Below are 19,954 nucleotides of genomic sequence, written 5' to 3'. Positions count from 1 at the left end.
CAGCCCTGAAGCCTAATCTGCCACACACCAGCTGTGTGGCCCTGGGCGAGCCACGTGAGCGGCTCATCTCCTCAGCTGTGTGTGGGGATGCTACCATTTGTCTCAGGTGTTGCTGTGAAGATAGGAGAGAGGGCAGGGAGAAGCTAGGCCAGCAGTGCATCCACAGCTGGAATGTAAGAACTGTGAGTTTCCCTCATCATTGGAGCTTGTCTAGACCCTGAGCTCGAAAGCATTTGGCAATGCCAGATAGACTGACACACTAACGAGGTGGGCAAATCCAGAACGGTGCTCCCAATGGCAGGTAAATGGAGGCAGGCCAAGAGGCAACTAGGGCACAGTGGTAAAGGCAGGGGAAAGGGAGCCCTCTTTCTAAGACCCTGGGGCTTGGAGAAAGATGTGGCATTAAGAAGGATCTCTGGCCCTGACCGGTTTGGCTCAATGGATAGAGCATCGGCCTTCGGACTGAAGGGTCCCAGGTTCAATTCCAGTCAGGGGCATGTACCTTGGTTGCGGGCACATCCCCAGTGGGGGGGTGTGCAAGAGGCAGCTGATCGATGTTTCTCTCTCATCGATGTTTCTAACTCTCTATCCCTCTCCCCTCCTCTCTGTAAAAAAAAAAAAGAATGATCTCTGGGCTCAGTTTCCCCACTTGTCAAACAGCCAATCCCTCCCAGTCTGCAAGGCTGTGGCATGAGATGTGGCAGGCCCCAGGATGGAATCGGGAGTGGGCTTCCACAGCAGGCTCTGAGGAGGTGGAGGCGGAAGCTGGGATGAGTGAGGATGATTCAGCTCAGTTTGCTGAATCACTTTTGGGAAAGTCTAAAGCCAGAATGTATGTGTGGAGGCAGAGAGAAGGCCCAAGGAACTAAGCCCTTCACTCCAGTCTGGCCTCTTCCTTAGAAGCTTGATGCTTGCCTTCTCAACCAGCAATTAAGAACATGGACTCTGGAGGCAGACTTCCTGGGTTCAAATCCCAGCTCTGCCACTTATTAACCTTGGGCAAGTTACTTAATTGCTCTGTGCAACAGTTTCCTCACTTGGAACACTACAATATCTTCCTGATAGTCGCCTGGTACCAGGAGGCTGCTGGCAAATGCTTGCTTGAAGGCCTCCAAACGCAGACTATTGTTTGAGGCAGATTTTTTTCTGGTCCTCGATGGCTCACATCAAAGCTAAAGGTCACTGCTTCCTGCAGGGAAACCACATCCTGCTGCCCTCTCCCCTGGGGGTGGAAAGAGAAACTGGTGACATGGCCTCCTGTTCCTAGAGTGGCAACGTTTGGCTGACTCCTTTTCTCCTCTAAAGGTGAGCTGGGTGGGGATGAACTCACAGGTGATACAAATAAGTCGAGCTTCCTTGGCAGAGAGGATTTGGCATGGGCTCGAGTCTCAGTGATGGTGCAAGGTAAAGGCAGGCTGCAGGCCCTGCCTTCCCCCAAACCCTAACCTGCGGTTTCTTCCCACAGAGGCCTGAGGTGGGCCAGGAAATGGTGGTGGAGATGGAAGGAATCTCACAAGCCTGGGCTGACAAGGCTCAGGCTCAGGTCTTACAGCCTTTCAGTAGGTCTCCTCTGCCAATCCCAAGACCGACCCCCTCTTTAAGCTCTCTCTTCCCCCTTTCATTCATCCCAGTTTCTGATCCATATCACATTTTTCAGAGAACAGCTTTGGCCCTATATGGTGAGAACACCTCTTCTGCCCATGGCTATCCATTGTTATTTTATTATTATTATTATTTTTGCCTGGCCAGTGTTACTCTGTGGTTGAGTGTCGACCCATGAACCAGGAAGGAGGTCATGGTTCAATTCTTGGTCAGTGCACATGTCCAGGTTTCAGATTCGACCCCCAGTAGGGGGTGTGCAGAAGGCAGCTGATGGATGATTCTCTCTAATCACTGATGTTTCTATCTCTCTCCCTCTCTCTGAAATAAAAAAACCACACGTCTTTAAAAAATTAAAAAAAAATTGATTTTAGAGAGAGAGGAAGGAAAGAGAAAAATATCGAGTTGTCGTTCCACCCATCCTTGCATTCCCTGGCTGACTCCTGCATGCGCCCCGATCGGGGATCAAACCCGCAACCCTGGCACATCAGGACGATGCTTCAATCAACTGAGCCACCTGGCCAGGGCTTCATTGTTTTTATAAATTCTAATCTTCCCAGGTCATACTTTGTGCTCTAAATTTTATCAAGAAAAGGATTCTTCTTTATATACTGATTGATTTTAGAGAGATGAAGGGAGAGGGATAGAGACAGAAACACTGATGCGAGAGAAACATCGATAGGCTGCCTCCTGCAAACCTCCCACTGAGGATTGAGCGTGCAACCCGGGCATGTGCCTGACCAGGAATCCAACCACGACCTCCTGGTTAATGGGCTAAGACTCAACCACTGGACCACACTGGCCGGGCAAGAAAATGGTTCTTCTGATAATTTTTAGTCACTCACAAATTTTACCATGTGTCGTTTTAGCTGCTGTTGGTTCTATTTTCTGTTGATAATTTTTTATCAGTAAAAATTATGAATTCGTTAAAAGGCAGATGGATAACTGTTTCTTAAGATAATGCAGGACTAATTTGGGACCATGCTCCTCAGTTATTGTTCCAAAGGGAAAAAATGTCATTGTAAAAATGATACAGGTTCAAAATATTCTGTTTGGGCAGTTGGATGGAGCGCTCTTGCAGGTTATTGAAACAAAAGTGAAATAATCAATGCCGCAGCACATGGCCTACCAGTGGCTTTCAAAATATATTGTGTTCTTTCACTCTGTGATGGTGGTTGGGCTGTGGGTTTCAAGCTATTCAAAGACGCAGGGGTGGGATGGGTGAGAACTGGAACTGGAATGGGGTTTGGAGTGGGTAAGATGCTAATCAGGATGGGCCCCAGTGTCTGGAAGTGACTTCCTAGATCCCACCCCACCCATGGTCTACCAGGAAGGGAGAGTCTGTCTTTGAGGAAGAATAATTGGGTTTGCCACTATCTTGCTAGGGTCAAATTACAGAGGTGCTTTGATTCTGTAGGATGGGGGCTGGAGTGGAATCCTCCCCAGGTGCCTAGACAAGATTTTGTGGGTGGAGGTAGGTGTAGCTGAACAACACTGAACTCAGTTAAAAGACCAGAGTTCAAGCCCCTGCCAGTGTGGCTCAGTTGGAGGAGCATTGTCCTGTGCACCGAAAGGTCGCTGGTTCGATTCCCTGCCAGGGCACATACCCAGGTTTCAGGTTCCATCCCGGTTGGGGTGTGTGTGGGAGGCAACCAATTTTTCTTACATTGGTGTTTCTCTCTCTCCCTCTCCCTTCCTCTCTCTAAAATCAATGAAAAAAAAGAAAAAAAAAGAAAATAAAAGAAAAAGACCAGAGTTCAAGTCCCAGCTATGATCTTGGGCTGGCAGCTCACTCATGGTGGGCTTGGCACTGTGCTCTAGGCATGTTACAGATTTGTAACATGCTAGATCTGTCCCACGCCCCTACCAGGAGATACCTGGAGGATCTCCATTTTATAGGTGAAAAAGCTGGTGCTCAGAGAGCTGGAGTAGCTTACACAAATCATGGAGCCTGCAGAGCCAGGCCATCTGCCTCTTGAGCTCACACTCTTGACTAACACTGTTCTGCTAACAACGTGCCTAGAGGAATGAGGCCAAGCTCACCTTGGCTTTTAATGTCCTTGTGAGCAGATCCTTCTCCTTTTTTCTAGATTCTCTCCGACTGCTCTGGGAAGATTCTGACTACCCCCTCACCATGCACAGACCTTGCAGCTCCTGGCCTCTCCCTCCTTCACACCTCTGCCAGGTTTCCTACCTTCCAAGCTGAGTTCAAGTTGCTTTCTTTCCTTTTGGAAACTTTCCCTGGTCAGCTGCCCACCTCATGGTCTATCAGTGGTTCTCAGCCTGAGACACTACCACTTCCAGGGGCCAGATGGAAACAGGTGGGGATGCTCTCGTGGTTGGGCTGGGGGCACACTCCCATTTGGTCAGAGGGCGAGGACTGCCAAGTGTTTACAATGCACAGAGAACTGGCATGTCCCAAATGCCAGCAGCAGCGCCCCCTGCGGATCACTGTCCAGGCCCTTCATCACCAGTGACCTGACACCAGCGTGCGGCAATCTAAGCAGGTGACAGTGGGAAGAGGCTGGGCTCTGGGGCCACACAGACCTGGCTTTGGATCCTGGCTCTGCTGCTTATCAGCTGTGGGATCTTAGCAAATTTGTTAACCTCTGTGCGCTTCAGTTTCCAAATTAACACAGGATTAAAAGCAAAAGCTAACCTTATAAGGTTTTCTGGCAGGTTAGCGCAATAATAATAATAAGATTTAGCAGTTGTTGAGCACAGTAAGTGCTCAGTAACAGATCCTGTGATAAAAGCTTTCCACACGACCCACGAGGAAGGGTACTATTATTTCCCTACACATTCAGGTGAGGAAATGGAGGCCAGAGAGATTAAGTAACTTGCCCAAAGTCACAGGGATATTAAGTGGCAGAGTCTGGATTCAAAGCCAGGCAGTCAAATTCCAGAGCCTGCACGCCTACCTTCTCACTCACCGCCCTCCCTCATGAAATAAGATCACGTGCGAGGCGCCTTGCATAGTGCCTGGCGCAGCGGGCTCTAACAGCTGGCAGGGACACTGCTATTACCCGGCTCAGGACTGTGACAAGTAACATGACATCACTGCTCACAAATGCTACTTTCCCAGCAACCGGGGACACTCTCATCACTCCCGGTAAGGAAACTGTGGCCCAGAGAGGTTAGGATGCTTGTCCTAGGTCTCCCACGGGGTCACACGGGGAGAGATTCCCTTGGGTCTCTCAGCCAGGATTCAAACCTGGCTCTGAATGATGCCAAAGGTCAAGTTCTCATCCAGGAGCCTGCACTGGCTCCTGAAAAAGACGCTCCAAAGGCTGCAGAGATGCCTTCTGACCTGATGGTGTGGGACAGGGCCAGGATTCCAAGCACGAAGAAATACATGGACAGCAAGAGGTTGATGTACTCCTGGGAGAATATCTGAGGCGGAAATACAAAGAGAAACAGAAAGTCAGGGCTGCCGGCGGCTGGCAGGAAACCGGAGTCCGCACTTCTCTTCTGAAGGCTGGTCACACCCCTCTGGAGCTGGGGCACGGCATCGGGGAGAATCTGACAGCGTGGGGGACCTTTCAGTTTCCGTGGCCATGGGGGAAAAAGAGAGGACCACCAGATGCACCTCCAACGGAGCCTGTGGGTTTGCATTTGGTGGCCCCATTACCTGGAGACAGGCAACATTAGGGTTGTGGTCTAGAGTCCTGCAGAGGAATCGTGGGGGAGGGAATCTGAGGTTCAGAGTCCCAAGAAGGCCATCTGGACCTAAGGAGGTACCCTCCAGCTTCCTTCTCCACGGTCCTGAGACGCTCGTATGAGTCACCTGCGCCCTGCCCCACTCTCCCCATCACACCCTTTGGACAGCTCCTCCATGGTGATGCCCGAGTCATGGCAGCCAGCGCTGACAGCTGCTTCTTGGTCTTACGGTGTCAGTGACCCTGAGAAGCTTCTCTCTCTCAGTGCTCCAAAGCCAACGGTCACATGCTGCTCATTCTAGACTTTGGGAAGGCTCTGCCATGTCCTGCCCCATTCACAGCATCGTCTTCTGAATTTATTAGGAAGGTCTCTACCTGGGAGGCAATAATGTGCTGTCGTGTGGGCCACAGGGACACTGGGCTCTCCCAAGCGGGGCTGTTCTGGAATCTGTTGAAACCTGCCCATCTGATCATGTTGCTCCCTGCTTACAGCCTCTCAGCAGCAGCTTCCCTTTGCTCTCACAGCTCAAGGCCTCCATCCTCACCGTGGCCTCAGGCCTTCATGGTGACCACTGAAGACTGCTCTGCTGCAGCCCACACCACGCCTGCTCTTGCTCTACATGCTGCCTGGATGATCTCCTCCTTTCACCTAGGCCAGTGGTTGGCAAACCCATTAGTCAACAGAGCCAAATATCAACAGTACAATGATTGAAATTTCTTTGAGAGCCAAATTTTTTAAACTTAAACTTCTTCTAACGCCACTTCTTCAAAATAGACTCGCCCAGGCCGTGGTATTTTGTGGAAGAGCCACACTCAAGGGGCCAAAGAGCCGCATGTGGCCGTGAGCCGCAGTTTGCCAACCACGGACCTAGGCCAAAACTACCCACCGTTCTGCTCTCAGCTCAGAGCAGCTTTCCTTGACATGGCGAGGAAATTCCTCATTAATCCAGCTCATGTTTACTGCCTCCTGCGTGCAGGGCATCATGCTAACCACTGGGATGCAGCGAGGAATAAGGCAGAAAAGTACCTGCCTCATGGAGTTCATGTGCCAGTGAGGGAGAAAGAATCTCAAAAGAAACCCATGTGCACTATAACGTCAGGTGGTGCTGGGAGCCAAGAAGAAAAGCTAGCAGGGCAAGCAGATGGAGAGAGAAGTGGGGAGAGCTGGTATTTAGACAGGTGGCCAGGGAAAGCCCCCCTAACAGGACAACACTCACTTCTTTTGGGATAGAACCCTTAATGAAGGGAACAGCTGTGAGGATATTTGGGGGAAGAGCATTTGAGGTAGAAGGAAGGGTGAGGGCAAAGGTCCTGAGGTGGGTACATGCTTATGTGTGCAGGGAATAGTGAGGGCCCGAGTGTGGAGCTGAGAGAGCAAGGGGAGATTGTCAGGGGATGAGGCTGGAAGGCAGGAGGGAGACACACTCTGCAGGGCTGTGGAAAGGCTGTGGATTCATCCGGGTGAGACAGGCTGGAGTTGGAGGGCTATGGTGTGAGGGCCTGGGAGGGTCCCTCTGCTGCCGTGGGGAAGACAGTCTAGAGCGTGAAAGTGGAAGCAGAGCCCGTGAGGAGGGCACTGCATTATCCCGCGGGGGGAGGAAGGTCCTGGGCTGGATGGAGGGAAGGGAGCAGCAGTGGTCAGATGCAGATCTGTTCTGGAACTGCAGGTGCAGGCTGTGCCGAGGGGCTGGCTATGAGGCTGAGAAGCAGGGAGCAAGACGGCTCCCGGGGGTTTTGGCTGAGTGGCGATGTGTTTGGAGGTGCTGCTGTCTAACATGGAGGGTCTGGGCAGGAGCAGGGGTTCACTCCAGGATGGTTCTGTGCTTCCCTGGTGCTACAGGCCTTGTCTTCACAGACCTGTCCTGTTCCCAGGACTCACCTCCCATTTACCTATGCGATCACGTCTGAGTGTCTGTCTCCACCGCTTGGCAAGAAACTCCTCGAGGGCAGGGATGGGTTGAAGGTTTTTCTCACTCTGGTGTCCCCAGCACCTAGCACAGGGCCTGGTGTGTAGCAGGCGCTCTATCGATGTTTATAGATTGAGTGGATGGATGGGCGAATCAGTGCCCTACATTGTGAACACTATGAGAAACAGATCTATGAACAGAGACACGTGGATTGTGTTCTACTTGACGATGTGGTGTACCTCTCACACTGAAATATATGCTTTCAATGGAGGCCCTTGGGAAAATGTCTCTCTGGCTGCACCTTTGAGCTGCTGGTTGGCCTGTCTGTGTGGACTAGGAATTGTGCACCAAGTCTCGCTTTCTTTGTGCGCTGGCTGCCAGAAAGTTTAATTGTCATGAGCTGCCTCAAAGCAATCAGTTTTGGATGAGATGGGATCAAGTAAATTTTATGATTTGAGAAATGTTATAAACTCCAGTGCCCCACTCAGGAGAGGAGGAAAGGGGCAGAGAGACAGCCCCTGTTAAACAGACCAACAACCAGCTGGCGGTCTGGAGCTCGGGAGGAGGCTGGGGGCCGTGTGTCCAGGCAGCCGCCTTTCAGAAATGTCGACGTGGCCGCGGAGACGTGGGGAAGAGGTGTACTGTGCCCGTGGCCGTGGGGAAGAGGTGTACTGTGCCCTCTGGCACCAGGCCGGCTGGGCTTGCCTGCCAGGGGAGGAAGACAGGCCCAGCAAGGAGCAACGTGCAAGGAGCAAGGGCATCCAGCGCCTTAAGTAAAAATGCGCATGCCTCTGCTGCCAGAAACCCTTCCTGGGAATCTGCCTAAGGAAGGAATCCTAAGTGCTAAAAACGTTAGAAGGTCTTGAGGCAAGTCCCTGGATGTGTATTCCTGGCACTTAGCACAACAGAGACCTGAGAAATGATCTGCTAAAAGCAAAGTCAGAGGCAATGGGCTAAATGTACACAGAGCCCCAGAGAGATCTCAAAGGTACAGGGGAAAGCAAAAGGAAACAGAGGGAGATGTCCTGCACAACTCTATCTATGGAAACTAGACCCTCATCAATACACACTGATGCACCAACACCATGTATTTCACAAGGAGACACACATCTAAGGACACAAATCAAGCCATTAGAGCAGGTACCTCTGGCAGAAAGAGAAATGGAGGTGGGAAATGGAGGTGGGCACCAGGGGTACAGGGGGGTGGGGGTGGGGCGGACAAAGAGGGGGACCTGGCATGGATTGATGCTGTTGTGCTGTGAACCAAAGCATTTGATAAATGCTTCACCTGAGGTCCAGGAAAAAAAGAAAGAAAAAACACACAAAAAAAAAACAAATACAAAAATGGATGAATACCTATTGTTACTTGATTCACTCTTATGTATTGGTAAGAGTAAAAATCCAAATGTTTTTTTCTGTTTAAAGTGAGGGGGATGATACAAGTCATCCATGGCGGATAGGCTTGGGGGGAGATATTCTAAAACCCTTAAAAAGAGTAGTTCTGATCCAACAATGCCGGAGCAATGGACCAGGAAACAGGCTTTAGCAATTCCATTTTACTGGTAAAAACAAAGACTCTGGCTGCGACCCAGTGCAGGTGAGGGTACAGGGAAGCCAGCACGCTTGGGACTGTGGGAGGGCATGTAAACATGGCACAACCTCTTTGGGTGGATGTGGCACTATCTGTCCAAATTACAAACAGAGATGCTATTTGACCTGGTAACCCTACTGCAGACACCCTTGTCAATACACGCACGTGCCACGATACGTGCCCGAAGGTGTTCCCGGCGCTGCAGGGATGCCCCAGCACTCAGCGCGCCTCAGGACACACCCACAAAACAGATCCACAAGCAGCTGTTACAAAGAATGAGGCAGATTTAACTGTCTTGATACAAAAATATCTCCATGATAAAAATCGTATTAGGTTTGAAACGTATTTGTTTTTAAATTTTAACATAAATATAGAGCTATACAATCTTTTATGTAAAGATTCATAAGAAACTATATTGAGGAGAGGATTATGGCTCATTTACACCTTCTCTGAGATTGAAAGAGGTTTTTAACCATAGACATGGTATTTTGAAATTGTAAGTTAAAGGTTGTCCTTGAGGAATTTTCACTGATCAGGCAAAAAGTGCTTGTGATGTACTATTAAAAAATATGCTTATCAGAAGCCTGAAAGGAGACAGGCTAAAATGTCAAAAGGGATTACATTTGTGTATTTCTCTTGGTATTTTCCCCTCCTTTTCTTAAGTTTTCTATTTATATTACTTTTTTTTATATTACTTTTATAATTAGAAAATAAGTTATGTTATATTAAACATAGTTTAAGGAGAGTTTGCAGTAACATGAGGAAATGCTTACGATGTTATTAATGGGAAGTGAAAAAAGCAGCTACGAGACTGAATACACCACATGGTCACAGTTACGGCCAAACCATGCACGGGAGAAACAGCGGAAGGACACACCTCAAAAGGGACTCTGTGAGTGTCTCTGGAAGAGGGGTTTTGGATGACTGATGTTTTTCCCTTTTTACTTTTCTGTGTTTTCCAGGTTTTCAACACTGAGCCTGTGTAACTTTTATTAGGAAAATAAACCTCGATAAATTAAAAAAAAAAAAAAAGCAATTAGTAAGGTAGAGGTATGTCTGAGACACAAGCTATACCCCATCCCAACATAAAGAGCACCATGAAACCAAACGGGTATCATGCACAAAACCCCAGAAAGCTTCACGCAGAAAGGAAGTCAAGATTGGTGGGAAACAGTCCCAAAGGATATGTGGCTGTCTCTGGGAAGTGGCTCTAGGGGAGAATTTTAAGGATTTTTTCCTGCTCTTCATTTTCTACAACGAACATGCATGTCTCCTGGGATGGAAAAAATAAAACAAAAGGAAATCAAGTTACTGAAATCAAATGGCACAACAGGTGGCAAAGACTTACTTTGAAGAAGAGGTAGAGCCCCAAGAGCGTGCAGCTGGCGATGATGGGGAAGCGGGCGGCGTCCCGGCTGGTGATGGTCTCGGGCATGTCGGAGGCATTCTAGAGGAGAGAACGAAGGCGCCCACTGAGCGGGGTGTGTTCTGGCCTCCTAGGGCGGGACGCTGGTGAGGAGCTGATGCCCCAGGAGCTCATGAACCTCCCTCCCCCTCCCGCCCCCGCTCAATCAGGTGCTGCAGGAGCCCCGTGTTTTCTTAACTCCAGGCTCTGTTAAGGCTGTTCCCCCTGCCAGGGCTGCTGCCCAGCCACTCTGGGGCAAGATGCTCGGGTGCCACTATTTTGCTATTGAGGAAATCTGGACCCTGACAGGGAAGGCCCAGGGAGGACCCGTGCAACATGTAGCTTCTCTGGGGAGAAGATCTAGGCAGAGGCAGCCACTGGGAACGTAATAACTGAAAAACAACAAGAACAAAAACCAAAAACCTTGGGAACTGGTGACAACAGAGTTGTCCTAGAACGCATGAGAACGATTTCCAATTTTCTTATGGCTTAGCTAAGAGGTAAATAGGATTCATCTCTTATCCTGCAGGTAGTGAACACTGAGTGGAAATAAACCAACAACCAACAAAACGGACAATGGGAAGGCACCAACAGTGAGAAGAATCTTTTTTTTTTTTTTTTTTTGTGGTAATCCTCACTGGAGGATATTTTCCCATTGATTATTCTTAGAGAGAATGAATGGAAGGGAGGGGGATAGCCAGAGAGAAACATCGATGTGAGAGAGACATAGATTGGTTGCTTCCTGCTCGAGCTCTGAGTGGGGCAGGAGCCTGCAACCAAGGTATGTGCCCTTGACCGAATGGAACCCAGGACTCTTCAGTCCGCGAGCTGACGCCCTATGCACTGAGCCAAACCGGCCAGGGTGAGAAGCCAATCTTGACAACACTTAAAACTTAAGAAATTTGGGAAAACCGAATCTGGTAAGAGTAAAAGCCGCAACTAAACTTACAATGGCAGATGCCGTAGTTGGCAAGAATGTGATCTGGGTAAAGAGCTGACAGAGGATAAATGTTTACATGAAAAAGAACTGAATGCAATAAAAATAATTTCAGTATTATAAATATGGAAAAATTGGAAATGGAGTAATAGTGCAACACAGGAATTAAATAGCTCTGTAGAATTCATACCAAAAGACTCTCTAATGAAAACTCATCAATAGTAGAATATTAAAAACACAAAGTGAGAAGCGTTCGGAATCACGATGCTCTCCATGCCCTCTGCTAGGCAAAACCCCCAGTCTTCAAGGAGCCAGCGAGTGTCCCTGCCATGAAGCTTCTCCAGATTCCCCCACTGGGGTAAGCCTGCTTCACAACTGCAACTCTCACTGCACTTTATGCCTAATTCTATTTTATATCATAGCGACGGAAGGTCCTAGCAACACCAGATTAGACTTCTGCTCATGCCAAAGAGAAGTTCTCTCCACAAGAGCCACACTCATCAGGGTGCCTGAGATTCCACCATCACGTCCATCCTGTGACTAAGGCACCAGCATCCCTAAGAGAAGGGATCATGTTCAGCTGCAGTCTCATTAATATTTTGGCTCACAGCTGCCTCTTAAAAACCAACAGGAGAGCCCTGGCCGGTTGGGCTCAGTGGATAGAGTGTTGGCCTGGGGACTGAAGGATCCCAGGTTCGATTCCGGTCAAGGGCATGTACCTTGGTTGCGGGCACATCCCCAGTAGGGGGTGTGCAGGAGGCAGTTGATCGATGCTTCTCTTTCATCGATGTTTCTAACTCTCTCCCTCTCCCTTCCTCTCTGTAAAAAAATCAATAAAATATATTAAAAAAAACAAACAAACCCCAACAGGACAAAACAAGCTGAGGGGGAAGCTGCCTGGAGAGGTATCTGGCCCAGGGAGGCCCTCACGCATCACGGTGGAAGGTTTCAGAAGGCGAAGGAGATCGGGGCATAGAGCAGGAAGGCCATGAAATGATCACTAGGAGATGGAGGGGTGCTGAACTGGGACGCTTACATGTCACTCATTTGTGTACAAACTGGTCCTCTGGGGGAGGGCCACTGGGCAGGTTTGTCAAATTGTAACCTGCACATGCTCAAGATACAAAGAGAAGATCCACAGATCAGGAACTACAAATGGTTCTTAATCACAGGAAAGATGTTCATCTTTACTCTTTTGGTTTTTTTTTAAATCCTCACCTGAGGATATTTTTCCATTGATTTTTAAAGAGAGAGGGAAAGACAGAGAGAAACATCAATGTGAGAGAAACACATTGATCGGTTGCCTCCTGCATGAGCCCTGATCAGGGCCCGGGCTGGGGAGGAGCCTGCAACTTAGATATGAGCCCTTGACCGGAATCTAACCTGGGACCTTTCAGTCCTCTGAGCCAAACTGGTGAGGGCCATCTCCACTCTTAATAAGAGAAGCTCAAATTACAGTACACTGAGAGTCCAGTTTTCATCATCAGAATGGCAAAATCCACGTTTGATAATACACTGAGTTGGTGAGGCTATGGGGAAAACGGGCTGACCCACACTACTGACAGGTCTTCCCGTAGAGAGCACACTGGCCAATAGCTGCCAAAAGCACAAATGCACATACCCTTTGACCAAGCAATTCCACTTCTGGGAATTTCCCCCACAGTTATAATTCATACATGTGCAAAATGATGCATATGAAGTATAGCCAAGGTATTCATTGCTCTCTTAATGGCTTGCTGGGTGACTGAGACAAATCACTTACCCATCTGTCAAACTTACTTCTAAAAGGGGCAAGGGGCTTAAACCAAATGAGATATGGGATGTGTCATCTGGCAAACTGTAAAGTGCTGTGAACATGAGGAGCTGCGATCACCAGGGAGGCCCCCTTCACCCAACCCCACACAGGCATGGCTGGGAGCCCAGGCACAGGGCTAGAAGGAAGAAGCCTCCCTCTGGAGCCCCCAGAGGCAGCTCTGTGGGAGTCACTCTCTGGCAGCCTTGCTGGGAGGTGGGAGGGGCGGGGGGAGGGAGGGTGAGCAACACTGGCACTGAGAGGCAGGGTTATCGTCCCTCCCTCTTCCCTCTCGGCCCTTGGTTTCTGCTTTTGGCAGGGGTGTGCTTGGGGACTTGGCCAAGTTCCTCACCCGCTCTGTGTACCTCCACAAATTGATTCCTGTGTAGCAGTAGTGTGAGCACACACTCAAAAAAACAACCCCCCACCCCCCCAAACTAGCTCCTGACCTCAGAGTTCACAGGCAAGTCGGCCAAGACCTTGGCAGCAAACAGAATATCACCATACACGGTGACACGTGACAAAATAAGACACGTATACGGGTCTGATCCATGGCACGCATGCCAAATAGTTGAGAGGGCTCTGATGTCAGAAAGCCCAGTCTGCTTCCTGCTCTGCCTCCCCAGCTGTGGGACCTTGGGAGTTACTCTCTCAGAGCCTCAACTTCCTCAGCTGTAGTATGACTTGTCAGGAGACTAGGATTTTTGCACTGGAAGTATTCAGTGCTGAGCCTTGAGCATGTCACTCAAGCTGTCTAAACGCTTTGTAGTATTATATACAAGGGGATCGTGAGAAAGCAAACAGGACACTACTTCTGCATGGAAGTAGGGGCGTATCAGAAGTGGTTGGAGCAGATGCCACTTAAGCAAGACCTTGAAGGCCAAGCACACTGGTGTGAAAGTATCCAGGGGACTCTGGCTTCGCCTACCCACGTTAGGGCTCATTTCCACATATTCCTTTCATTTCAGCCCAGTATCCTGGGCGGGAAGAGGCTTAATATTATTTGATGACAAACCAAGGTTGAACAGATGCTCCACCATACAAAGGAATTAGGTCTCCTCCGTGGGTGACTGTTATAAATAACCCATGCCGTAACGCTGAGTCAGAATGGGAGACTTGAAATTCGACTGACAGTGACAGTAATAAGGATAACATTTACTGAGAGCTTTCTAGGGGCCAAGCACTGTTCTGGGCATTTTACATGACTTCATCCTCACAAAATCCCTACAAAGCAGGTACGCTTAGTAGCTCCATTTTACAGATGAGGAAACTGAGGCTCAGAGAGGTGAAATGACTTGCTTTGAGGTCATAGAGCTGGCGAGCAGCAGAGCCAGGATTCACACTGGGGCCATCTGGTTCCAGAGCCCAAACTCTTGGCTATTACTCCCTAGGTACCCTCTACCTTTCCTATCTAGAAATTTCTGCTGGAAAGTTGTGACAAGATGCTCAGGGAGCCTGAGACCTTTCTGAGGAACAGATGCTGGCAACAGAACAGTTAAACCTCATAGTTACAAAAACACTAAATGTTGTTAGAATTCTCTCCTAATTCAATTTGGATTTTTTTAGACCAGACACTCCTGTACGAATGCAATAGCTCCTGACACATGAAACATTAGAGTGGGGGGAACGCTGACACAAGTAGCAGACATAATTTTAGTTTCCAGTGACATTCTGGATGCTCCGTTATCAGGGCGGAAGCAAGAGCAGCGAGGAAAGACAGATGCCCGGCTTCCAGCCATTGGTTCAGCTCAGGCTCTGGGATACAGCTGCCAGCCAGGCCCTAGAGACGCTCTGGAACTCGTGGACCCTTCTGTGACTCTGCCGCTCCAGCTGGAGACCGAGGGTCTTCTCTCCTCGTTACAACGTCCACTCACCCACCCTGCTGCAATTCTGCTTCCTCAGCATTTCCTGAACTAACCCCTCACCCCAATCCTTTGCCTCCAGCCACCTCACCAGCCGCTTTCCTTTCTCCCTCCTGCCTATGACTGCCCTGCCAGGAGCGCTTTCTGAAGCTTAGACCTGACTGTATCACATACCTGCGCAAACATCTCCGGCTAACGGACCCTTGGCAGTCATTACACAGGAATCCAGGATATTGGTGGCAGGAGTCTAAACTGGTATAACCCCTCTGGTGGATAATTTGGTAAACTTAAAACACTTTGCCTTTGACCCGGCAAATCCATTTCAAGGAATTTATCCTACAAATACACTGGCAAGTGTGAAATGACTGTACGAGAATGATTCCAGCCTGGCTTGTAACAGCAAAGAACCCACACAACCTCAATGAACCGCGGAGGACTCTGTCAGGGTTCTCACACTTCAACACACACCAGACCCACCAGGGGGGCTGGTGAAAGCAGACTGCTGGGCCCACCTGAGTTTCTCATTCTGGATTTGCATTTCTCAGCCCATGTCACCGGTCTGCACTGCAAAGGCCACAGCGCAGCTGCCCGCTGGGGGCAGAAGCCACCATGCTGAGGGCGGCGTGGAGGGTGCCCGTTCCATTCTGCCCCAGGCCCCAGCCCTTGGGCTGCTGGGTGGAGGGTGCGCCTGACTTCCATCTGACCCGGGGTCCTCCCCTCACCTCCCCAAGGTCTTGGCTGCCAGCCGCCTGCGGATATGCCATCTAGAAACTAGTCTGGCCCAGCCAAGACGACCTGCCCCTTCCACGCTGCTCAGATTACCAGAACGTCCTGGAATTGAGAAGGCTGATGTCGAGAAAAGATTCTTGTCTTTGGAAAAGGTGAACCGGAAGGAGAAGCTAAAAATCAAGCAACAACAAAAATCACACACACACAAAAGTCAAGCAAGAGCGACTGATGGACAAGGTTGTGGCAAACCCTGAGGACACCAGCTCCCTGGAGGCCCGAAGCGTTGCCTTGCCTGTCAGGATCCGCAATTATGAAGAACACATGTAGAAACACTGAAGGGACACAGCCCACAAGCGCTATCTGCTGATGAGCATTGCTCAGAGGAAAAAGATGCTCAAAAACCTCCCCAAGACCACCTACTACGTCTCTGAGAAGATGTGCAAGGAGCTGGGGATCGAGTACACCTTTCCCCCCTGTACTGCCGAAAAGCCCACTGCAGCTGGGTGACCAAGAAGGCTCTGTGCAGTTGGGTTTACCAGGAGGTTTAAAAGCTGAAGAAGCAACCAAGGGCTTTAAAAGCAGCAGCAGCCCGGAAACAAGGCCAGAGGAACCCAAAAAGCTCTTCCAGAGTCCATCAAGGAAAACCAATAAATTTTGTTCGAGTTATAAAAGAATTTGCATTTCTCACAGATTCTCAGGTGATGCTGAGTCACGCTTTTGGCGTGCAGGCAGGACCACCATTCCATAGGTACCGATACATTTGTCACCAACATATATTTAATGGAAAAAAGAAAGGTGCAAAAAAGTGCATATATAATAAAATATGACAGTTATAGCAAAAGTGGGGAAAAGCATGTTTATTTGTAAAGGCACAGACTCTCCTGGAAACAGGTAACAGGTCTGCCTCTGGGGAGGGAATGTGGGCCACTGGCTATGCACCCCTCTGCTCTTCTGGAATTCTATACCATGGGCGTGCATTACCCACCCTCCTTGCCGCAGGACAATGAGGTAGATCCATGCGTACTGACATAGGAAAACGACCGAGACATTGTTAAAGAAGACACACACACACACACACACACACACAATTAAGTTGCAGAGCATTATGCCCTATAAATCCTAATTTTTAGAAAAATAAATTTACATATGGATATACACATGGGCACACACATGTCTGTATAAACACAGAAAAAGTTCTGGAAGGTTTACACACCAAACAGCCAACTGGGTTACTTCCAAGGAGTGGTACTGAGAAGCCCTTTCCTTTCATTTCCACATGGTTTGAATTTTCCCCCCAAGAGCTACTGTGTAGTAACTAGGAAGATTAACTGTTGCATTGTCTTCAGGATTCAGTACCTCAGAAAGCCTGTAGGCTCCCTAAGCATCTTCTTGTCCCCTATCCAAGCCCCTGCACCGGGCTCACGTCACACTACTCCCCGTCTCCCCTGTGGTCCCAGGCCCCCCTCTCTTCCTGTTCCTCCTGCTGAACGCTTACCCTCCACACACAGACAACTGCTGTCAATTCTAGAGGCACATCAGCATTCCGTTTAGTTGGCTGGTCGCACATCTGTTTCTCTTTGGTGACTGCGCACTGTGAGGGCAGGGCTTGGCCTTCTCTGTTCTGGCACCACTGGTACCCAGCCCAGGGCCTTGCAGAGAGGAGCCCAGTCCAGTTGGCTGAGGGGCTCCTCGGAGTTACAGGCTAAGCGTTTTTGAAGGAATCTGCTGTGCAGCTATGGCTGGGCCTGGGATCTGCTCTTTTCTGGGAACGCAGGTCTCTAACAGGAATGGGCACCCATGCCTACTTCTTCCTAACACCCTCCTGGATGCCCCACTCTCTTCTCCTCCTCATTTCATTAATTTGCCCTGCCTGCTATGGACAAGTTGGTCTCAGGGAGAATTCTGTCCTCACATGGCCTCTCTCAGCTGGCTTTGGGGTTTAACACTGATGGGAAATCAAAACTCTTGAGCCCCCATATTGACTTTCCTCTCTTCCTGCCAAATGACGGGGGAAGCATGACTCAGGGCAGAAAAAGGAAGTCATTTGGCCAGTCCTTTCTCTCGGCCAAAATGCCACTTGTGTATCATTTAGGGGCACCTACGTGGGATTCTATATTTAGGGGCACCTGTGTATCAAGGAGAGGGCCCCAGAAGAGGACTAGCAGCACCCGGTTCTGTCACTATTTGGCAGAGTGATCTTGAGAAGCCATTTCTTTGATCCTCAGCTTCTTTCTCTGTACAATGGGATAATAAACTTGGCCTTGCTCACCATACTCAGTTGCGGGGAGAATAATAGAGGGTGAAGGCCTGGTAAACATTAGAATATCCTAGCGGTGGGAGGCTACTAAGTCAGGATCAGGCCCTTTACAACTTCATGCACCGTCTTCCAACCCCTGCTGTCCCGCAGGAGATGCTGGGGGGAGGTATTTGAGGCGACAGTGGATCTAAAGCTCTCTTCTATCCGGACCCTCTGCTCCAGCCACACCATCTTCTAAACTGCTTCGCACCCCTACTTACCTGGATTCCTCATTCCTAGAATGTCTTCTCAGCACAAAACCGCCCTGCCCTGCCCCACGTGTGCCCAGCCCTTCTCCTTAAACCCTGAGCTCTACCTGTAGTGCAGTCACAGAGCTAGGTATTCCTCCCTTGTCCAGACACCTGAGCTCCCCGGTGACAGGGCTCAGAACCACTCATCTCGGCAGCATCCCCACACCCTAGACCAGTGATGGGCAACCTTTGGAGCTTGGTGTGTCAGACTTCGCCAAAAAACTGAGCATAACTCGGGTAGTGTGTCACTTTGAGGAAAAAACATTATTTCGCAAATGTTTCATCCTCGGCATGCGGCCGCCTCAGCGGCCGCGTGTCAGTGCTGACACGCGCGTGTCACAGGTTCACCATCACTGCCCTAGACAATGGTGGAAGTTCAGGAAATTCTGTTGCCTGGAAGGTGTTTCCGGAAGAGATGAGTGACCCCTATGCAGAGAAGCTGCCAAGAATGACTCAGTTTTGGGAGCCGCTCAGATAAACTGCCCAGCGTACACATGCTGCCCCTCACCGCCTCGGTCCTGGTCTCTTTCAGAACTTCTCCCTGCACCAAAGTGTCTGCCAGAAGGTATTGTTGGGGGGTGGGGGGGTGGGGGTGGGAGCTGAAGGCCACCTGAACTCTGCTTCAAAGGTAAATGGGGCCAACCTTCCTGCCTATTCCCCTCGGCATCTGACCAGAGAGAACCGGCAGCTGAGTCCTTGCATTTTGGGGAAGAAAGGTGGCAGGCTTCATTCACCACAGCTCAAGCTGGGTGATGTTTCCAGAAGGCGGGTATGAGCGGTTTCAAAAGCGGCAGTTGCTTTGTGGGCCTCTTGGGGTAAGGCAGCTTCCGCTTAGGTTCCACTTCAGGTTTGGGTGGGGAGGAGCAGCGGGAGCTGCAGAGCGGGAGGCTGGGGAGGAGGGCGCTGGGTGCCAGGATATGAGAAGCCATTGGTACGGTGGGCTAGAGAGGGCTTAATTTAGGGAAGGGTGGGGGCGGGAAGAGGAGAGGTGGAAGGTGCTGGGTTCTCGTTGGTATCCAAGGGGACAGGTGCTGAGGAAAGCCAGGGATGTGGTCTGGCCAGTCTCACCCGGGTGCCAACAGCAGCGCAGTTACTCAGCAGGTAGGCCATTTGGTGGAGGGACTGTCTTGGGTGCACAAAGAGAAAGGCTACTTTGAGGGAGGGTCTAGGCTCAGGTAAGACAAGGTTAGCTGGCTGTCAGGGAGACGAAACCAGTCAAATAAGGTGTCTACACCTGGTTAAACAGGGAGGCACCAAGTTGCCAGGTACTGAGGGGCTGGCCGACTGAAATTGGTTCCAGAAAGTGATGTGAAAAACTGTAAGCTGGGGCTATACTCCTAGGTCTTTAAAATAATAATAATAACACTAATTATTATTATGATATATTTTTTGAGGCAGGGACAAGGGCCTGATCTGGAGATTCTGGGAGAGCACACTACAAGCCACGGATTCCAGGTGGACAGGTGTCCGAGTCCAGGGCTGGGCCTGGATGCCAGACAATGCCCTGGGATGGGGTGTGGCAGGGCTCCTGACAGGGGGATGACACGAGACTGTACCACTCACGAGTCCTCAGGACCAGCGCCCCACCAGGGACAGGGCGGGGTGATGCGGAGCCGGGATGGGGTGACTGTCTCAGGTGGGAAGAACAGCCGGAGCAGAGGCTGGGCTGGGTCTAGTCGGCTCAGAACAATTAGGACCGGAATCAGAGTGAGGGTCGGCTGACGGCGCTAGCACCCAGGCCCTATGCGGGGAAGGGCCAGTAGCCGGATCGCGGGTCGGGGCCCCGAGGTTGCAGCGCCCAAGGCCATGGCGGGAGGTGGGCCAGGGGTGGGGAGAGGTGGGGATCAGGCGCAGGGAAAGGAGGTGTCTGTCTCTTCTACGGCGGGCGGGGCGGGCCCATGTCAGCCGCCTCCCAGGTCGGGGTGG

General features: G+C 50.2%; 1 protein-coding gene and 1 pseudogene across 3 annotated transcripts in view; one reads left to right on the top strand and one right to left on the bottom strand.

Annotated features, from left to right (window-relative positions):
- Nucleotides 1-19,954, bottom strand: part of HM13 (histocompatibility minor 13) — a 38,965-nt gene that overhangs the window by 18,691 nt on the left and 320 nt on the right. For all 3 annotated transcript variants that reach the window (XR_003617303.2, XM_008140973.3, XM_008140974.3), the window contains exons 2-3: nucleotides 10,105-10,203; nucleotides 4,910-4,992 (exon numbers count right to left, since the gene is read on the bottom strand). Coding sequence is in view for 2 of the 3 variants with exons in the window: in XM_008140973.3 (XP_008139195.1) it covers nucleotides 4,910-4,992; nucleotides 10,105-10,203 (182 nt within the window). In the remaining variant the exon portion in view is untranslated. The remainder of the gene's footprint in view (nucleotides 1-4,909; nucleotides 4,993-10,104; nucleotides 10,204-19,954) is intronic.
- Nucleotides 15,362-17,976, top strand: LOC103285783 (28S ribosomal protein S15, mitochondrial-like; annotated as a pseudogene).

Source organism: Eptesicus fuscus, chromosome 12, assembly GCF_027574615.1.
Source record: "Eptesicus fuscus isolate TK198812 chromosome 12, DD_ASM_mEF_20220401, whole genome shotgun sequence".
NCBI classification, from domain to species: Eukaryota; Metazoa; Chordata; class Mammalia; order Chiroptera; family Vespertilionidae; genus Eptesicus; species Eptesicus fuscus.
Note: the sequence above shows the minus strand (reverse complement) of the source record. Positions and strands in the feature narration are given on the sequence as shown.